Below are 21,965 nucleotides of genomic sequence, written 5' to 3' on the forward strand. Positions count from 1 at the left end.
TTAATTTGATATTCAGAAAATAAACTTTATTGTCTGTAAAGGAGGATATAAATCTAACATTAAACTCTTTGATATAGAGATAGTTGATGAAATCTGGTATGGCTGCCACAATGCCATTCCAGATGATAAGAATTTTGTTAATGTACAGGCCATACCAGAATGCATTAAGCCTCTATTATTAAGGGCTTGTTTAACACCGGAAAAGCATCAGAAGTGTGAACACCGAGATAACATGAGTAACGATCTAATGGATTAAACAATAAAGAAGTTCTTGTTTTTACATATAAGTTGTTGTCCCAATATCCATATTGTACATGTCTAAGCCAAATAATTGGTGACCTTCTTTAGTCAGGGATTTTTAACAGCATTTTGGATTAGATTTCATCAGTGTTTAGTCCATGCGTTTAGCATCAATGTTACATAAGTGTTTTCTTTGTCATGCCAAAAAAAAAATATCAAAGTTGAAAATGTTCTCTTACCCATTACAATGTTAATCACGGACAGCACACGGATTGCACACCGATGGCACAGAATCATAAACCCATAGCATTCTGTGACTCCGATCAGAATTGGACATGCCTCATTACATATGTGCGGACACATGGATTGCAAAAAATGGACATGTGAACATTTCAATAGACTGTAATGGATACATGTTATATTCATGAAAATCACACATACATGAAAAGTAGAAGTGTGAGTGAAGCCTTAAGGGTACTTTACATGCTGCGATATCGGTACCGATATCGCTAGCGAGCGTACCCGCCCCCGTCGGTTGTGTGCGACACGGGCAAATCGCTGCCCGTGGCGCACAACATCGCTAACACCCATCACATGGACTTACCTTCCCTGCGACGTCACTCTGGCCGGCGAACCGCCTCCTTTCTAAGGGGGCAGTTTGTGCGGCGTTACAGCGACGTCACACGGCAGCCGTCCAATAGCAGAGGAGGAGCGGAGCTGAGCGGCCGGAACATGCCGCCCACCTCCTTCCTTCCTCATTGCCGGTAGACGCAGGTAAGGAGATATTCGTCGTTCCTGCGGTGTCACACACAGCGATGTGTGATGCCGCAGGAAAGACGAACAACATCGTACCTGCAGCAGCAACGATATTTGGAAATGGAGCAACGTGTCAACGATCAACGATTTTTGTCGTTTTTGCGATCGTTGATCGTCGCTCCTTGGTGTCACACGCTGCAATGTCGCTAACGGCACCGGATGTGCGTCACTAACGACGTGACCCCGACGATATATCGTTAGCGATGTCGCAGCATGTAAAGCACCCTTTAGTCTATGAAAGCTTAAAATACAGCAGATAAAGCAAATGCATGAACCACTATAATAAATCATGTGCATTTTAAAACTGTCTAGTCTAAGCTTGCACAAAGAATTAGACAGCATTGATAGATGTGCCCCATTGTCTATATTAAAGGGGTTTAACTCCTTGTTAATGTATTTGTGCAGTGAGGGACAACAGGAGGCTCAGGAGTCACATTCCAGAATTGGGTGAGGATCCCAGTGATTAGACTAACCTTTGGTGATAAATGACTATTGCATGAAAACCCTTTAAGGATAGGCCATCGGTTTAGGATGCTGAAAAAGCATTTTTAATGATCAAGCTGCCTCAATATTTGCTGGTGTCAGTGCAAGCAGGGGCGGACATGTGATATGGAGACTCCAGGCCAGAATCCGACTAGACTGTTTCCAACGCAATCAATGTGTCACGTCTCCACCGGAATCCACTCCCGCAACTTCTGCTTCGGTCCCCAGGCACCGCTGTATTCCGGCCATGGGCAGTGCTGGTGATAGGGAAGGAGTCAGTACCAGTGGCTCTGGTGGGCACAGGCTCCATCCATCCACTAAGATGGGTTTCACTGACATCTGCAGTACCAATTGGTGACTATGGTGGCATGTGCCTTCCAACTGAAGTTCCCACCTTTCAGCCATAGCAAATGGGAAGACACCACAGCCTTCTTATTCCTCATCCAGTCTGCTGGTCGCCACCAGATATAGTCATGTAGTTTTATTGCTGTGGCCATGGTTAACACCCTGTCCTTGTTGTATTGATCCCCGTGTTTTGACCCCTGCCTGCTCTCTGACTACTCTCCTACCTGCCGTTTTTTGTACTTTGCTGCCATCTCCGGTTTGACCTTAGCCTGATTTCCTGACTATGCTGTTGCCTGCCGATTTTGCCTCCTTTTGTACCTCCTGGTTTTGACCCTACCTCATGACTGCTCTTCTCTGGATTGCAGCCTTCCATAGCCAGTAACCTCCTGAACCCTGTAGTAATTCAAGATCCCTTTTAATGGGTTACGGGGTACTTGGAATCCTGCTGAGTGGGCAGCTTGCCTCGATTGTCTGTCCGTGAGAGCCATCCTAAGTGTGATCCCAGGCAGACGTCACACAATGCAAGTGTATTGCACGATGCCGGAAATAGTGTAATTGGATTTTGGCCTTGAGTCTGCATATTGTATACTCGCAGCCACATGGTCACCATACCAGGCACCGACACCAGCGAATCCTAACAGCACACAGAGCACACACTGTAAGGATTAACAAGTCTGCACTCACTCTGTATGTTGTTTTAGATGGACAAACCCTTTATGTTCACTATTATACCCAGTGTGTCCACTACTAACACCAATGAGTCCATTATTATTACTCTGCAGCATTGTACCGTTGTTGCGTGGTTCTGTCGGTTCACTTATAGCTGCACCAAACCTTTCTAAAGCTGTTAAAAACATTACTACTGAGACACAGACATTGTTGGCATGAGATTATAACAATTTTTCCGACCCAGTCTGGAAAAACGTCAACCTCCATTCACTTTATGACTCCTCTGTGTGTATCCAGGTACGTTTTAATCCCCACACTTCACTGGGTCTGTTTTACAAATGCAATTGAAAATGTATTTAAAATCCAGAATCTTTACCATGTGCATTTTAAAAGAAAGCTATAGAGTACAGTGATATTAAGCTACATTTTGTTCTCCATGTGTTAATTCTTATCATAACATGAAAGGTCTCCTTTGAATAATGTAGCTGTGATGTAACATATGGCTCTCAATTCCAAGAACTAAAAGGGAATCTGTCAGCATATTTTTGTTATGTAATCTGAGAGTTCTTGTACAGACTAGTGGTCCCAGTTGCGCACTCCCTAAAGGCCCCTGCACTGACTGACACAACCTTAACTGGATGACTCACATGACCACTCGGACCTTTTACTTCCTAGGCGGCCATCAAGAGTTCCATATTCCTCTAAGAATCTGGGGGAAGGTGCAGAGTAAAATAAGGTAAACCAAAGTTATAATCTGTCAGATCACAAAGCACAAAACAAACAGGCTGTAGTTCCAAGCAGGGTCCCCTTCAGAAATATCACCAGCGGGAAATGGAAACTGACGGTTGATAGGGAAAACTAAATTACACAATAGGAAACACTTGTTGTCAGAAAGTCAATGAACACACAAAATGTCTACACAGAGACAAAGTGTTGGGAACCCAGACAGTGACTGAACCTCACCGTGGCTCAGCGGAGAGATAAACGGATCACAGCACAGGAGGCTGTCAGATCAAATCCGAGGTATGACTGTCACTTACTAGGCTGTGTGTTGTAACTTCAATACAGTCAGTGTTTTATCTGCAGGAGATTATCAATATAGGACTAGAGGCCCCATCACACACAATGAGATCGCTAACGAGATTGTTGCTGAGTCACAGTTTCTGTGACGCAGTAACGATCCCGTTAGTGATCTTGTTATGTGTGACACCTACCAGCGATCAGGCCCCTGTTGTGAGATCGCTAGTCGTTGACAAATGGTCCGGACCATATTCTTCAAAGGCGATGTCCTGCTGGGCAGAACACATCGCCGTGTTTGACACTGTGTGACAGGGTCCCAGTGACTACAGAGATCGTTATACAGGTCGCTCATCGTTACTGCGTCGTTGGTAAGGTCTGACTGTGTGACATCTCACCAGCAACCTCCCAGCAACTTACCAGCAATCCTTATCAGGTGGAATCGTTGTCGGGATCGCTGGTAAGTCGTTGTGTGTGACTGGGCCTTAGGTGTCATGTAAGCAATTGTTCTGTGTAACCCGACCCCTAGCACAGATTAGCAGCTTTCTGTCAAAGTACAGTATACTCAAAAAGATGCCAATCGGTGGATGGGAGGAGATTATATAGGGCTCACAATTCAGAGAACTGCTAGATCTGGAAAGAGAGAAAACAGTTAATGGATGAAAATGACATCAAGTAAACCAGTGAGTGACACATCGCTGGAATTAGGGTCTCTGTCCCTACATTGTGAAGCTCTCAGATTACACAGCGAAAAAAATGTCCTTTAAAAGTCTCTATATGTGACAAGCAGAGATCTTGAGGGAAAAAAATTGAAATACAAAGTCTAAGGCTATGTCCGCACGTTGCTTTTTACCTGCTTTTTTGCTGCTTTTTCAACTGCAGCGTTTAATGCCAAAATGGTTGTGTTCTGCTTTCCAAGCAAAGTCTATGGGAATTTGGGTTTCTTGTCCGCACTATGCAGTTCAAACTGCAGCCTTTTTGTTGCAGAACTTTGGTCAAAAACTCAGCTTTGCAGGGCAAAACCCAAATGGCAAAAACAATTGACATGTCAGTTGTTTTTGCCCTTTGGGTTTTGCACTGCAAAGCTGAGTTTTTGACCAAAGTTCTGCAACAAAAAGGCTGCAGTTTGAACTGCATAGTGCGGACAAGAAACCCAAATTCCCATAGACTTTGCTTGGAAAGCAGAACACAACCATTTTGGCATTAAACGCTGCAGTTGAAAAAGCAGCAAAAAAGCAGGTAAAAAGCAACGTGCGGACATCGCCTAAAGGACTACTCTGGTTTTAGTCACTTCTTAGAATACTTGCTCTAATACTGGAAACCAATAGTACTTCTCCACTTTCAGCCTTTGGATTATAGAGTAAAGAGTGGAGGATTCCAGCATGCACATCAATTCCTGGCATTACATTATTGTGGAGATCCAGCCATGCTATCGACCGGTAAAGATATGGATTCTGTTTAGTAAACAATGGGGAACTTCCAACTTTTAGTTGCATTTAAAGGGGTTTCCTAGAGTTCAAAGGTTTAAGGTCACTTAGCTATTTCCTTATTTTTGAAAAAAAGCACATTTTTTTCCAATGAAGCTAACATTAAATTAAAAAGAAATACACTCTATACATTGTTAATGTGGTAAATGACTATTCTAGCTTCAAACGTCTGGCTTTTAATGCAATATCTACATAGGTGTATAGAGGTCCATTTCCAACAACCACCACTCCAGTGTTCTAATGGTACATTGTCTTAGCTAACTGTGTTAGAAGGCTAATGGATGTTTAGAAATCCCTTAAAAACCCTTGTACAAATATGTTAGCAAAGCTAAAAACAGTTTTTCTGATTAGAGAAGCTATAAAACTGACCTTCCTTTGAGCTACTGTAATAAAATATAAACACAACACTTGTTTTTGCTCACATTTTTCATGAGCTGAACTCAAAGAGCTAAGACTTTTTCTATGTCCACAAAAGGCCATGCGTTTATATTTTTGTTTAATGTACCTTTAATTGGCAAATTATACATCTTTTGTCTACGGATGAAATAAAAGTAACACATCAAAATGACAACTGTCTTGTTACTGTACCAGAAACCTGTCTGTTAATAGAACAGTGTAACAAGACGGCAAATATTTGAATTGTATCGTGATTACCTATCTAGACAAAAAAAATGTGTGATTTAACAAATAAAGGTCTTTAAGAATCTACTTGTATTGACATTTCCTTCCTTTCTTTCTTCCTTCCTTCCTTTCTTCCTTCCCTTTCCTTCCCTTCCTTCCCCCTTCCCTTCCTTCTTTTCCTCCTTCCTTCCCTTCCCTTCCTTCCCTTCCCTTCCTTTCCTTTCCTTCTCTTTCCTTCCCCTTCCCTTCCTTCCTTCCTTTTCCTTTCCTTTCCTTCTCTTTCCTTCCCCTTCCCTTCCTTCCTTCCTTTTCCTTTCCTTTCCTTCCTTCCCCCTTCCCTTCCTTCTTTTCCTCCTTCCTTCCCTTCCCTTCCTTCCTTTCCTTTCCTTTCCTTCTCTTTCCTTCCCCTTCCCTTCCTTCCTTTCTTCTTTCCTTCCTTCCTTCCTTTTCCTTTCCTTTCCATTCCTTTCCTTTCCATTGCTTTCCTTTCCTTCCCTTCCCTTTCATTCCCTTCTCTTTCATTCCCCTTCATTCCCTTCTCTTTCCTTCCCCCTTCCCTTCCTTCCGTCCTTCCTGCCTTTCTCTTTAAAGCAAAAACAATGTTCAAATATTAATTATATTATGTGTATGGCCACATAAAGTTAGATACAAGTGTTGAAGCAAATTTTTAAATTTAAGTAATTGACTAAATCTGATGTTTTTAAGAAGCTTTGTGGACTCTGAAATAATAAGTAAAATAAGTAAGTTTAGCAGACTGGATATATAAAGCATTGATTAAGGAGAAGCATATTGGAAACACATGGAAAGGACAAGAAAATGTCAATCAGCATAACCTTTACATAGAAAAAGTTCAGCAGAGCTTCCGCTTCTATTATTGATTACTTTTAATTTATTGCAACATGTGTTTAGGCTTACTTAAAGGAGTTATCCGACATACACTCCAAAAAAAAATTGTAAGCTAATCTGTGCTGTATTGTCATATAAATCACCCCTACATTGTTATTTTTTGTTTTCTAACTTTTGTTCCTCTTGAATTCACCCTTTATTCTCTGCAGCTCTTGTTTACATTCTGCTCCAGCAAACATGACCACTTCCTGTATTCTTGGTTGCCAAACCTCAGTTAGAGCTGGCACCACCCAGCCTCAGTGTCCAGAAACGCCCCCTGCCCTCCCTCTGCACATTCAATGGCTGTCAGTATTCTGCCCAGCACCTGACCTCTCAGCATGTGACAGAGCAGAGATCCAGCTTCTCTCATCTGTGACACAGCAATCAGCTCACATCCCATCAACAATGGTAACAGAAAGAGTTGTTACATGTTCCTCACCCCTTATAGATAAATGAATTCTGGTACGTTTGTGCTTTTTTTTAAACGTACCAGAATCACTGACATACGCAGACCCATTATAATGAATGGGTCTGCTCACACATCAGTGATTTTTCACTGCAGGTGTCTCCGTGCGGCGTACCCGCGTGTGCGTGATTGCTGCACGGAGACATGTCCATTTTTTTCTGGCATCACTGATGTCTCATGGACCACGCAGTGGTGTGGTCTATGAAACACGTGCCAGAAAAAAACATGCTTTTAAAATAAAAAACATTTTAACTCACCCGGCGTCCAGCAATGTCCTCTGCAGCCCGTGCAGCTTGCTGCTTCTGAGCCGGCTCATTATTGTCGCGCATATTCATGATGCACGACACAGCCGACCCGGAAGCAGCTGCTGCGGGGGTCAGCGCCGGCCGGATGCTGCACCGCGGGAGCGATCAGCACCATGGAGAGCGGGAGCGGGAGCGGGCGCAGGTGAGTTGATTACTAAGTGCAATCACGGGCAGTAATCTGTAAGTGACAGTAAATAAACACATACACCAAGAAAAAAACTGTTTTTTGTAATTAAATACATCACCCTCATAAGCCTCTTGATTAGGCTACATTCACAGGACTGCCCCGTTTTTGCGGTCTGCAAAAAAATGGTCATGTTTTTTTCACGGATGCAACTGTGTGGCATCCGTTCCGTTCTGTATATGGTCCGTGTGTCATCTGCGTACCTTCCTATTTTTTTCATACTGCAAAAAACGGAAGCAGCTAGATAGAGGGATAGATAGAGACAGATAGCTAGAGGGATAAATAGAGGGATGGATGAATGAATCAAGGGATAGATAGAGGGATAGATAATAGATGAGAAAGACCAATATAATGTCCTACCCCCCCGCATATTCTAAGCTGGCACCCTTTAGTGACTTTCATGTGGCACTAAAGGGTGCTTAGCCTTGGTATTTAGCCAATAAATAAATAATTAAAAAAAAAAAACGATGTGAGGTCCCCCCATCTTTTCTAGCCAGCTAGGGTAAAGCAGACGGCTGCAGCCTGCAGACCACAGCTGGCAGCTTCACCTTGGCTGGTAATCCAAAACAGAGGGCACCCCACGCTATTTAAAATTAAATAAATAATTTAAAACAAAAAACGTGGGGTCCCCCCCAAATTGCATCACCAGCCAAGGTAAAGCGGACAGCTGTGGTCTGGTATTCTCAGACTAGGGAGGTCCACCGTTATTGGACACTCCCCAGCCTAAAAATAGCAGGCTACAGCTGCCCCAGAAGTGGCGCATCCATTGGATGTGCCAATTCTGGCGCTTTGCCCCAACTCATCCCGTTGCCCTGGTGCGTTGGCAAACGAGGTAATATATGGGGTTGATGCCAGATGTGTAATGTCACCTGGCATCAAGCCCTGGGGTTGGTGAGGTCAGGTGTCTATCAGATACCCGACATCACAAACCCAGTCAGTAAGAAATAAAAAATAGACAACAAACAAAGTTTTATTTGAAAAAACACTCCCCAAAACATTCCCTCTTTCAACAATTTATTGACAAGAACAATCCAATCCGGGTCCGGCGTAATCCAATAAGGGGGTCGCACGGCGATCCATACCATAGTCAATGAGACTCCCAGTCAATGAAGAACAAAATGTTCCCCATTGGCTGGGAGAGCCGTGCAGTGACCTGAGCTAACATCAATGGGTCAGCCCAGGTCACTGCAGGGGATGCCGAGTGCTGCCCTCAGGAGATTAGATGAGATCATTACCTGCAGTAACGATCTCCTGCTCTTCTGACGTCAGCGCTGTCACTGACTTCTATGCCCGCCGCGTTCTACGCAGTATCGCGAGAGCCCGTGACGTCACTGCTAGTGACAGTCTCGGGCCGCCCGCGAGACGGGCAGAGAAGGCAGTGACCGCGGTGACGTCAGGAGGCAGGAGATCGTCACAGCAGGTAATTATCTCATCTAATCTAACCTGCAGCTACATGTGCAGAGAGCAGGGAGCCGCGCACACTGAGCGCTGGCTCCCTGCTCTCCTAGCTACAGTACACATCGGGTTAATTAACCCGATGTGTACTGCAGCTACATGTCACAGTGCAGAGAGCAGGGAGCCGCGCACACTGCTTAGCGCTGGCTCCTTGCTCTCCTAGCTACAGTACACATCGGGTTAATTAACCCGATGTGTCCTGCAGCTACATGTGCAGACAGCAGGAGCCGGCGCTGGCAGCAAGAGCGGCGGAGGCTGGTAACGAAGGTAAATATCGGGTAACCACCTTGGTTACCCGATGTTTACCTTGGTTACAGCTTACCGCAGCTGCCAGACGCCGGCTCCTGCTCCCTGCTCGCTTCATTTCGTCACTCTCTCGCTGTCACACACAGCAATCTGTGCGTCACAGCGGGAGAGCGACGACCAAAAAATGAAGCTGGACATTCAGCAACGAGCGGCGACCTCACAGCAGGGGCCAGCTCGTTGCTGGATGTCACACACAGCGACAGCGATGAGACGTCGCTGCAACGTCACAGAAAATGGTGACGTAGTAGCGACGTCGTTGTCGCTGTGTGTGACACCACCTTTAGCAGTCAGTGTCCCGCTCCCTGCCAGCCCCGCGGCGTGAGAAGCTGCTGATACTGCGGACAGACACTGACATTGCAGTGCGGGCAGCTGCGGGGCTGGCAGGGAGCGGGACACAGACTGCACGTCATCCCCGCGGCTGCACGCACTGCAGGGTGAGAAGCAGCTTATACTGCAGAGGGGGGCAAACACTGACACGCTGCAGTGCGGTCATCCGCGGGGCTGGCGCGGGACACAGACTGATGCACACACACAGGTGACCCATGATGACACAGACAGCGCGCACGGGGTAGGGGGGGGGAGACAGTTCCCAGGGCGTCAGGCAGTACACATGATAAAGCGCTGGGGACGCAGCGCTGACAGTGTATCTGACAGCAAGTGTTCCTTGCCTTATTGAACTGGACACTGAATCGGCTGGAATTCAGGGCGCACGTAGCTGGGCACAGGAGGCGGGGGAGGGAGACTACGGAGTGTGTGGGAGGTTGTGGCCAGAGTACGGGGTGCAGGGGAATGTCTGGGAGGGTGCAGGGAACGGGGGCGGTGACTCCACGCACTGTACAGCCCAGCAGGGAAGCGACATGCTGTTCCAGATTTGCATGTCAACATGGCCCTGCCCATGTAGACATGAAATGACCGGAAGCAGCAAAATCGCGGCAGGAGCGGTCACATGACCACTCTGAGCCGGGGGAGAGGGGCTGACAGCAGGGCAGGTAAGTGGTCTCTATCTACTTACCTGCCCCAATGTAGCCCAATAGGGAAATAAAAAAAAAAGTCAAAAGAAGCCAGATAACCCCTTTAAGTAAACTTAGCTGAATGAGGTACGAAAGGCAAGATTTATGGTAATATACAGCAAATGTACAGTATACCACAAAAGTGAGTACACCCTCACATTTTTGTATTTTATCCTTTCATGGGACAACACTGAAGATCTGATACTTTCATACAATGTATAAAACAGGAGGAGAAAAGTATATGTTGTGCAAATATCTTTATTATCAAAAAGAGGGGGGGAAGGGGTTCTGGTGATACACATGTACAAAGTTAGAATTAAAAACATACAAGGAAAAGGACTGGGTATGGGCATGCAGCGCACACAATGTACAAAGTTACAGTCATGTGAATGTTTTGGGGTTGGGTACAGTCTTATCACACATCAGTAAAATTCAAGATTGAAAGGAAACAGGCAAAAGTATTGTACTTAAAGTGACTAGTGCACATAGATTAAATATATCTAAAGGGTAAATAGATATATAAATTGTCTGAATCCCAATCTATGTGCACTAGTCACTTAAAGTACAATACTTTTGCCTGTTTCCTTTCAATCTTGAATTTTACTGATGTGTGATAAGACTGTACCCAACCCCAAAACATTCACATGACTGTAACTTTGTACATTGTGTGCGCTGCATGCCCATACCCAGTCCTTTTCCTTGTATGTTTTTAATTCTAACTTTGTACATGTGTATCACCAGAACCCCTTCCCCCCCTCTTTTTGATAATAAAGATATTCACATGACTGTAACTTTGTACATTGTGTGTGTACCGCCCCGCGGGCTCGGCCGGCTGCCGAGCCGCACGGATCCGTGCTCATACGGTGGGTGGCTCGAGTTCCTCACGGACCCGGGGGTCACGTCACTCTGCAAGGGGATTGGCGCTACACGCAGGGACTTCGGTGGGGAGTTCCACGGCCGGGGCCGCAGTGGTTTGTAAGGGATATAAGTTCGTGTCGCCACCCACGGGTTGTGGTGAATGGATGGACACCACCGCTGCCGTTGACTAGGCCTCCCGGGGATGGTGTTGCGCAGCTTGGTGTTCACCCCTCTGTGGGTAGGGGAGTGATGGTCCCGGGGGCCCGAGGGAGGTGCTGAGGCGTGGGGAGGGGTGCGTGCTGGGTGCTGGTGCGGTGCGGTGCGCAGCCCGAAGGCACTGGTGTACTCACTATGACACAACACACTGGAGTCTCTGGTAAACCAAACGGGATGATGAACGGGGCCCGCAGCCGGCTGCAGCTTCTCCCTTAACAGGTTGGTGGTTTCCGCCTTTCTCCTGCACCTCTTTATGTGAATGTTTTGACTCCTGTGCCTAAGCAATGGTAGTCCGCTCCCCGGCTTGCTGGATGTTGGCAGAGCCCTGTTTGCCCGCAGACGCTGGCCCCTCGGGTCTCTATGCCTTGGCGGTGGCTTTACTCTAATGGTTGGGCTGTTGTCTTCAGTCGGGTCTTGTGTGGGAAAGGTCCTCAAGTCCAGTCCTCAATCAGTTGATTCGACTCAGCCCTGTGGATTCTGGGCTTCGTACTGGGTCTGAGTACACCTCCTGGTGCTCCGGTTTCCAATCGGTTCCCCGGTTCGGTACCGGCAGGCCACCGCCCGACCCTGGTCCCTACGGTTCCACCGGCTGTAATCCCAACTCCTGCAGGCGGCAACCACCGTCTGCCTCCTTGCCAGAGGTGACTGGGCTCCAACCCAGGCACCTGGTAGACTATGGCACGCCTGGTCACAGGTCTGCCCTTGAACTTGACTTCCCTCCTCCACTGTCAAACTACTCTCTACTCTCAAGAACTCCACTGCTTTTTGCCGCCTCCAGGCCTGTGAACTCCTTGGTGTGCGGAGCCAACCGCCTGGCTCCCCCCCCTAGTGTGGACATAAAACCTGGAGGGTGGTGACAAGGTTTTGAAGTTTGGCTGCTGTAACCTTTTCAGGGAGGGTGTGTGTGTGCATGGGACTACCTGGGGCGACCTGACTAGTCCAGGACGTCACATGTGCGCTGTATGCCCATGCCCAGTCCTTTTCCTTGTATGTTTTTAATTCTAACTTTGTATATGTGTATCAACAGAACCCCTTTTCCCCCCTCCTTTTGATAATAAAGATATTTGCACAACATATACTTCTCTACTCCTGTTTTATATACTTATTTGGAGTTTGTGATAGCGGCAATGATACCCAGGGGTGGTCCTTTGACCGCAAATATGGTTGTAATGGTGCCATGGAGATTGTGTTTTCTACTGTCATACAATGTACAGAAGTCAGTGTACAGCTTGTATAACAGTGTAAATTTGGTGTTTTCTCTAAATAACTCAACAAACAACCAATAATGTCTAAACCACTGACAACAAAAGTGAGTACACCCCTAAGTAATAATGGACAAATTGTGCCCAGTTAGCCATTTTCCCTCTGCAGTGTTATGTGACTCATTAATGTTCCAAGGTCTCAGATGTGAATGGGGGGGCAGGGGTGTTACTTTGGTGTTATCTCTCACACACTCTCTCATACTGGTAACTGGAAGTTCAACATGGCTCCTCATGGGGAATAATTCTCAGAGTATGTCTGTGATGTCGTCATGGAGAATGGAAGAAGATCCAGCAACCCCTGTGAAGCTCTAGTGACCTCCATGCCCAAGAGATTTAAGGCCGTGCTTGATAATAATGGTGGCCACACAAAATAGTGACACTTTGTGCACAATCTGGCTATTGTCACTGGGGGTGTACCCACGTTTGTTACCAGCGGTTTATACATTAATGGCCGTGTGTTGAGTTATTTAGAGGGCATCAAATTTACACTGTTATACAAGCTGTACACTGACACTGTACATTGTATCCAAGTGTCATATCTGCAGTGTTGTCCCATGAAAGGATATAATAAAATATTTTCAAAAATGTGAGGGGTGTACTCACTTTTGTGATATAATATACATTTTAGAAGACTGTTAGTGATTCTCTCTAGCAGATATCTACTCATAGTTATGTTTCCAGATATCTGGATTATTGAACAGTGGCTGTAAACTAAACAGATGTATAGCAATAAAGAAACCTGGTTATCGTCCAAAACTGTAAAATATAATGGTAAGACCACTTTCACCTCAGTCTGACCTCAATGACAGAGTGTCTTGGTAAATTAGAGCTTAGACCCTCTATCAGAGCCTCTCACACAGCCAAACTAGTCGTCCTGTTTATCACTGATGAGGGGAAAACATCCCAAAATACAAGTCTACGAATGGAGTTTCTGGTTTGGTTTTTAATGACTTTTAGAATCGATAGCTCCAAAAGTTTGCTCTAGAGTGTCTGTCCAATTCCTCTCCAAAAAGGCTATATTTGCATGGTTAATTTACTAATACTCACAGGTCCCAGCTTCAGATCTTGCAAAATGTCATCAAAGTACTGAAACTCTGATATTTCCAATTCCACAAGCTCATCCTTCAGTTCTAGTATCCGTCCCATCACTCCATCCAGAACCAGTCTGATCAACCTTCTTTTTTGTGGATGTGTGATCTGATCATATGCTAGTTCCAGATTGCGAAAGATCTGTAGGTATCGTATATACAGTGTCCCAAGCTGTTGGGCAATTGCCATGCGATCCTTCTCTGGTTTGGGAGGCACTTGTGGCATCTCCTGCAGGAGCAAATGTGTCAGATCTTGTTGAGCTTCCACCCACATCTTGTTGTAGAACCTATGAAGAAATGATATGAATATGATTATCCACTGATACACAGAACAGCTAAGCATAACTATAACTCTGAGAAATATAGGTTTTCTACAGGATTAGGGTGTGAGGCTATAAATGTATTCTTTTTTTCTTAGTATTCAATGAATTGGCTCAGAGATGTAGTTACATGCCTGGCAGGGTTTTTACTGGATACTGAGGGCATCAACAAGTCACTCTGACTTAGTATGGGCTAGGATATTGGACTTCTTTATATTTGGTGAAGGAATGCCCAGTTTCTACCTTGAACTGGTCAGTGGTTACTTATAAAACCTGGTGAGATTACAGAGGTTATCCAAGGAAGAGCTCTGTGTAAAACTTTGTATCTAGTTTCAGTAACAGATCATGCACCGCTCACCGGAGGAGATTGTATAGAGCAGGCACAACACTGGAGAGGGCGCGAGCCCAACATAGACAGCTTCAGCTCCAACCGGTGCTTCCTAGTCTCAGATTGCCGGAATTGGAAAGACTACATATGAAAATCAGAAAATTCCTGGCGCCACCTGTGGATGATCGATGTCCAATGTCAGGTAGATGAAGAGTTGTTATTGTACTTCGTGTTTTAGAGTTGATCCAACTCCTTCCTCAGATACATTGAGGATACATTGTATCTAAAGAAGGAGTTGTAGGAAAGCAATATTAAGAGGTTAAAATATAACTTAATCATAATGTCGATAAAAACCTAGATTAGGTAAAACAAGTAACACAAAGCCCCTTGGATCGCTGACAAACTCAGCCTCAAACACAATTTCCAGGGAGCCTATAGACATATAACAAAATTATCAGAAAAACACAACATACAAACAAAAATATTGAGTGTGATGATATCACTCGAAATTAGACAGTGGTCCAATATATGAGTGCAGAAAAAATTATCAAAAAAACTCAATATAATCAAACCATATAGTGCATAGTGGTCCTCAAAGAGGAATCCACAAGAATCAAGATTTTTAGAATGAGTTGTAAACGATCTCACCCATTCCTTGCAGCTTGGGGTATATCAGGGTTTCCTCCATGCGGGTCCTTCCAGCATCAGCTTTAATTTGACCCTACAACATCCCTAGGGAAACTGACTTCGCCTGTTACCCCAATAGCTTCCGCCCTAACAAGGGCAGATCACATCTAACCCTCTCTTAGTGCCCCTATAATGTTCCTGGCCCTCCTCCCGACGCGTTTCATCTCTTTAGAATAATCAGGGGACTCCGGTATCACATTAGAGGTAGAAGGAGTTGGATCAACTCTAAAACACATAATACAATAACAACTCTTCATCTACCTGACTTTGGAAAGCCATCATCCACGCATGTCTTTTCTGATTTCCATAAGTAATCCTATATAATAAAGGGAATGTATTATATTTAAAACCAAGTAGTGATACACATTCCTTTTTCTCAACTAATTTTATTTTCTGAATATATATATATATATATATATATATACACATATTGATTATTGGGGGTGACGTTTTGTTTGCTCAACTTTTCATATTTAAATATGTGTTATATAAATGGGATGTTTCTTTGATAAAGATTTATATATTTTTATATCGGGTGTGTTTTCTATATTTCTAAGTTTAACTTGTCTAAGCTTTCACTAACTGCAAGAGGTATGCTTTACAACAGGTACACTAATCATAGACATCAAAAGACAGGACCTGGCTCATTGATGTCTATAGATGAACTTTCGGAACTTACCATATGACATATGTATATGTCATTGTGCAAGTAGGAGGAGAAGGTGAGCTGTGACCATGACCTACTCTTGTTATCCATTGTATATAAAAGTCTCTAATGTCATTGTTGCATGGCTGTAATGATAATGAGATGACAACTAGAAAGTAATTTGTGCAGAATACTGAGTATGAGTCTGATATAACTAAAGTGAAAATTGCAAGAATTTTTAAATACGAAATAAATATATATATATATATATATATATATATATATATATATATATATATATATATATATATATAGTATACATATATAAAAATGAAACAAAAAGCACTGAACATGAAAGCTTGCATTAAATACCAGGATATTTTGATGACTTAAGGCCCTGTCACACACAGAGATAAATCTGTGGTAGATCTGTGGTAGATCTGTGGTAGATCTGTGGTAGATCTGTGGTAGATCTGTGGTAGATCTGTGGTAGATCTGTGGTAGATCTGTGGTTGCAGTGAAATTGTGGACAATCAGTGCCAGGTTTGTGGCTGTGTACAAATGGAACAATATGACCATGATTTCACTGCAACCACAGATCTGCCAAAGATTTATCTCTGTGTGTGACGGGGCCTTTAGTCTTAGTATCTTCAGATTCCATATAAATGCCATGCCAAGGCCTATTAAATCAAGCAGATGGATCAAACACCTGCCTTGGCTCTAGTGGGCTCACATCAAGGGTTAATAAAAACCAGCATAAAAGCCCATGCAATCTAGTATTTTGATTTATTTCAATTTTGGGCCAAAAAAATTGTAAACTGTAATCTGTACATGGTAGGCACCTTCTTCTCACAATACAGCCACTTATCCCAGATGGATGAATGTGGTTTTCTGTTTCTAAGTCTGGGTATAGAGAACAATAAAGTAATATTATGGCATTGTGCTATTGAGTTCACTTGGTGCACATGGCAGCTGCAAATCTCAGAACTCAATAGAGGGGGTGGATAGAAGGGTTAGAGGTGCCAGGCGTCCTGTGCTGAGGTGGGGCTAAAAACGCATATATGTAATGGGCTCTGGTGTCACCATGGTGCCCGCTTTGTTCACAGATAATAGTGAGGTTGGCACAAGTTCAGCTAAGAAGGTCTTTGGGCAGCTTTAATGTGCAGACTGCTTACCCTGCCAAATTCCTACTGTATTAGTGCTTTGAGCTTGAGCTTCACGTCTGTTTCACCTTAACACACCCTGGCAGATGTGGGCCCTTCATGAGCTGCTGGGTAAATCTTACCCATGTTGGCAAGGGAAAGAAGACAAGTCAGTGCTTCAAGGTTTACACCAGAGTTTAGAATTCTGAGAGTCACAGCTTCCCTTTTGCTTAATATTCAGTAAGAACTACAAATTTATTAAATCAATGGCGATAAAGTGTAGCGGAAGTGGAACTAATGTGTGAGAAGTCATATGCTCAAGTAAAGAAAACCATATGTAATCAGAAACCCTGCTTATAATTTTATCTTCTAATCAGAGTTGTAACGATTGTGGTCACAGGAATCACGACTGTGACCGGGCCCAGAGGGACGGGGGGCCTGCTGACCTCATTGCCTCCTTCAGCTGGATGTGCGTCCGGAAGGCACATATCCAGCTGAAATGCATTGCAGCACATAGACCAGTAGGATATGAATATTCACTGCTCTCTATTTGCATAATCCTGCCTACCTCTATGCACTGAAGTAGGTACAGAGAGGTGAGCAGGATTGTGCGTGTCGAGAGGAGTGAATATTCATGTTCTTTAATAGCAGCACACAGGATCGCCCAGCAGCCGGCTTTCTGCAGTGACTGGGAAGTCACGTGTGCCGCTATTAAAGAATATAGACATCCATTGCAGCTCCCCTCACCCATAAGCCCAGACATATTGAGCAGCAAATATGCCTACAGCTGACGGCAATGTTTGTGGGGATATATATAAAAAACAACAAAAAAGAGGAATTAAATCCTCCAAAAGCTAAGCAAATACTCACAGACTAATGGCAGGAGATGTAAACTGCCCAGGCCAAAAAACAAATGCACTGCCAGGATGCAGCAAGACCTCCAATAAATGGAGACATCACAGGTGCCAAAGGAGCTTGATGGTAAAATTGCACACTTGTGGCTTGCATAGGGCACTGTTCACACATGCAGGTTCACAGTATCTTGTAAGCAGCCCATTAGTTACGCACATCCCAATAGATGCAAGCGGGCTGGCCATATTACCTACCAATACCTCATATATTTATTTATTCTTTTGCACAGAACATTTTATACAGGATGCAGCCAGGCCTCTTTTTGTTAGGCCTTGCATACACCGATCCCCATATGTTGTCGCGGGCGGAGGAGGGGACGCTGCGCTCTCCCACTGCTCGGGTCCGGCCGCTGCTGCTGCGGCTGCGGCTGCTGCTGCTCGGTGGTGGCTCGAGCGGTGGGCCAGATCCCGGGGACTCGAGCGGCGCTCCTCGCCCGTGAGTGAAAAGGGTGGGGATTTGATTGTGGGGGATTTGAGTATTGTCCGTGACGCCACCCACGGTTGTGGTGATATTGGTAACACCACCGCTGCTCTAGACGGGGATCCCGGGAGCGGTGACAGAGAGCAGCTTTGTTGTTAGTTCTCCCCTCCGTGGGTAGGGGGTTGGTTGTCCCGGGGCCCGGTGATGGGGTAGGGATGGATGACAGGTGGGTTACGGGGCCTGGTGAGGTGCAGGGTCGCGGGGCAGCACTGTGCCGCACAGCACGGTGGTACTCACTCAGCCAATGATGAGGACACAGTTCTCGGTAAAACACACGGCTGGATGGATGGGTCCCACAGACGGCTGCGGTGTTGTTTCTCCTGGCAGGTTGATGGTGACTGCCTTTCCCTGCACTTATGTACGGTAAATGGTTCCAATGGGTTCCCACCGGTAACCCGCTCCCCAGCTTGGATATGGGCCAGAGGAGCCCCTTTTGCCTGCAGGCTCTGGCCCTGGGAATGGTAGCCTTGGCGGTGGCTGTGTTTCCCTCTCACGGTTGGACTGTTGCCTTCTGTCGGGACTTGGCTGCTGGGAAACCCAGGAGGTTCCCTTCGCTGACGGATTTGGCAAATTCACGGTGACTCCTAGCCTTGCCGGGGTCCGTAAGCCCCTGCCAGATGGTGCTGACTTCTCTTTGTGTACCGGTCCGGTACTGCCGGGCCACCGCCCGTCCACGGTCCTTACGGTAGACTCCGATAGGCCACTCCTGCAGACGGTCACCACCGTCTGCCAACCTTGCTGTACCGCCCGGGCCACACACCCGGACGCTGTCAGTTAGTTGCTCCACTACCACTTTCCTTCCTCTCTCTTTCACCTCCAAAACTAATCTGCACTCTTTTCCCGCCTCCAGGACTGTGAACTCCTCGGTGGGCGGGGCCAACCGCCTGGCCCACCCCCTGGTGTGGACATCAGCCCCTGGAGGAAGGCAACAAGGGTTTTGTGTCTGACTTCGATGTGCCTGACCGGGAGTGTGGGGTGTGTGGGTGTTGTTCTCTGTGGCCCCTGGCTTGTCCAGGGCGCCACAATGTCATGATGGGAACATATATACCAAGATTGGGCCATGATGGGGACATATATACCAGGAATAGGCCATATATACCAGGATATAGCCATGAAGGGGACATATACCAAGATAGGTACATGATGCGGACATATTTACCAAGATGGAGGACATATTTACCAGGATGTGGGAACTATTTACCAGGAAGTGTCCCAGAATGGAGGACATTAGTACAGGATAGGGGACATTACTACACATTAAAGGGGTAAGGAGAGGCAACTTGTATGTCTTATATAAGATTTAGGAAGCTACAGCGACAATGGCCCATACATTTAACCAACATGGGGGAGAGGGGAAAAGGCTCAAACTTTGCACAGGGGCCTACCAGACTGTAATTATGCTACTGCTTATACTATTATAATAATCAAGAAGTACAATTAAATTAAATTAGATCCTTAAAGTAACACTCATCACAATAAATCTATTAATCTCCTTTTTATTCTATTTTGTCTCAAATTTCAATTAAAATCAATAAAATTTAGAATTAAATATCTGAATCTTATGAACTCAGCCATTACTCCTCCTCCTCAGTGTCATGTGTACGTATTACAACTGGCTGCAGCAGAAGGATTTCCATTATACACTGTCTGTAGTAGAAGAAAACAATGTTAAGCTCCTCCCTATTGTCTAAAGATGTGGGTCAAAGGTGGAGCTGATGATCATCAGAGTAACCCCTGTGTTCTGAAGAGGATTTTTCTAAGACTGACTGCTTAAGGCTCATTTATAAAATACTGCACATTTCTTTTTGTGTAAGGTAAGTCTTCTTAACTTACGGTAAATATTTGAAAAATGTGAACATTTTTTTGAGTTCTGAATTCAAGTTCATTGCAAAATCTTGTGAACGAATAAGACTTAGGGCTTATCTACATCGAAAGGGCTATGTGCTTGGGCCCTGTATGGACCCATATGGGAATCATGAGTCCTTATTTCAAGTACATTGTATTCTGCATTCATGAAGCATCTTACCCTCCTCTAGACTAAGGATAAAAAGGCCCAAGAACTACAGTAATGACCTTTATATTTTTACAGGTACCAAATCATGGATTCATACAACCAAAACATTAACACATTTGACATGCAAGGTGAATTACATTGATTATTTTGTAACAATGGCACCTGTCAAGGGGTGAGTATTATAGACAGCATATGGAAAGTCAATTCTTGAAGTTGATGTGTTGAAATCAAGGAAACCTGGCAAGTATAAGGACCTGAGCAAGTCTGACAAGGCCACAACTGTAATGGCTGGAAGACTAGGCTTATGTCATCCTCAAAATGGCAGATCTTGTTGGGTGTCCTCAGTATATGATGTCTAGTATCTACCACAGTGCTCTAGAGAGAGACAATTGATGAAGGAGCAACAGATCCATGGGCAACCAAAACTCACTGACAAGCATGGTGAGTAAAAGCAAGCCAATATCTGCTGAAAAAAAAAACTGCTGAAAAAAATTAATGCTGGCCATGATGAGTCAGTCAAAATGCCCATGCTGATACTTGTCCGCTGCTGAAAGAACCTATAATGAGCATTAGAAATAGTCTTGACCATAAAGGATTGGAAGAAACAGTTCTGGTCTAATGAATTGTTTTCTTTTACATCATGTGCATGGCCGGTCCATAAAGTTATATGAAAAAGTTTGGGCACCCCATTAATGTTAACCTTTTTTCTTTATAACAATTTGGGTTTTTGCAACAGCTATTTCAGTTTCATATATCTAATAACTGATGGACTGAGTAATATTTCTGGATTGAAATGAGGTTTATTGTATTAACAGAAAATGTGCAATCCGCATTTGAATAAAATTTGACCTGTGCAAAAGTATGGGCACCCTTATCAATTTCTTGATTTGAACACTCCTAACTACTTTTTACTGACTTACTAAAGCACTAAATTTGGTTTTGTAACCTCATTGAGCTTTGAACTTCATAGGCAGGTGTATCCAATCATGAGAAAAGGTATTTAAGGTGGCCACTTGCAAGTTGTTCTCCTATTTAAATCTCCTATGAAGAGTGGCATCATGGGCTCCTCAAAACAACTCTCAAATGATCTGAAAACAAAGGTTATTCAACATAGTTGTTCAGGGGAAGGATACAAAAAGTTGTCTCAGAGATTTAAAGAGTCAGTTTCCACTGTGAGGAACATAGTAAGGAAATGGAAGAACACAGGTACAGTTCTTGTTAAGCCCAGAAGTGGCAGGCCAAGAAAAATATCAGAAAGGCAGAGAAGAAGACTGGTGAGAACAGTCAAGGACAATCCACAGACAACCTCCAAAGACCTGCAGCATCATCTTGCTGCAGATGGTGTCAATGTGCATCGGTCAACAATACAGCACATGTTGCACAAGGAGAGGTTGTATGGGAGAGTGATGTGAAAGAAGCCGTTCCAGCAAGCACGCCACAAACAGAGTCGCCTGAGGTATGCAAAAGCACATTTGGACAAGCCAGTTACATTTTGGAAGAAGGTCCTGTGGACTGATGAAACAAAGATTGAGTTGTTTGGTCATACAAAAAGGCGTTATGCATGGAGGCAAAAAAACACGGCATTCCAAGAAAAACACTTGCTACCCACAGTAAAATTTGGTGGAGGTTCATCATGCTTTGGGGCTGTGTGGCCAATGCCGGCACCGGGAATCTTGTTAAAGTTGAGGGTCGCATGGATTCAACTCAGTATCAGCAGATTCTT

At 44.7% G+C, this 21,965-nt stretch overlaps 1 protein-coding gene across 2 annotated transcripts in view; it reads right to left on the reverse strand.

The window, feature by feature from the left end:
- DRC11 (dynein regulatory complex subunit 11) overlaps positions 1-21,965 on the reverse strand; it is a 438,498-nt gene that overhangs the window by 346,502 nt on the left and 70,031 nt on the right. For both annotated transcript variants that reach the window (XM_075317481.1, XM_075317480.1), the window contains exon 2: positions 13,673-14,000. In XM_075317481.1, the coding sequence (XP_075173596.1) occupies positions 13,673-14,000 (328 nt within the window). The remainder of the gene's footprint in view (positions 1-13,672; positions 14,001-21,965) is intronic.

The sequence above is a fragment of the Anomaloglossus baeobatrachus genome, chromosome 7 (assembly GCF_048569485.1).
Source record: "Anomaloglossus baeobatrachus isolate aAnoBae1 chromosome 7, aAnoBae1.hap1, whole genome shotgun sequence".
Lineage (NCBI taxonomy): Eukaryota > Metazoa > Chordata > Amphibia > Anura > Aromobatidae > Anomaloglossus > Anomaloglossus baeobatrachus.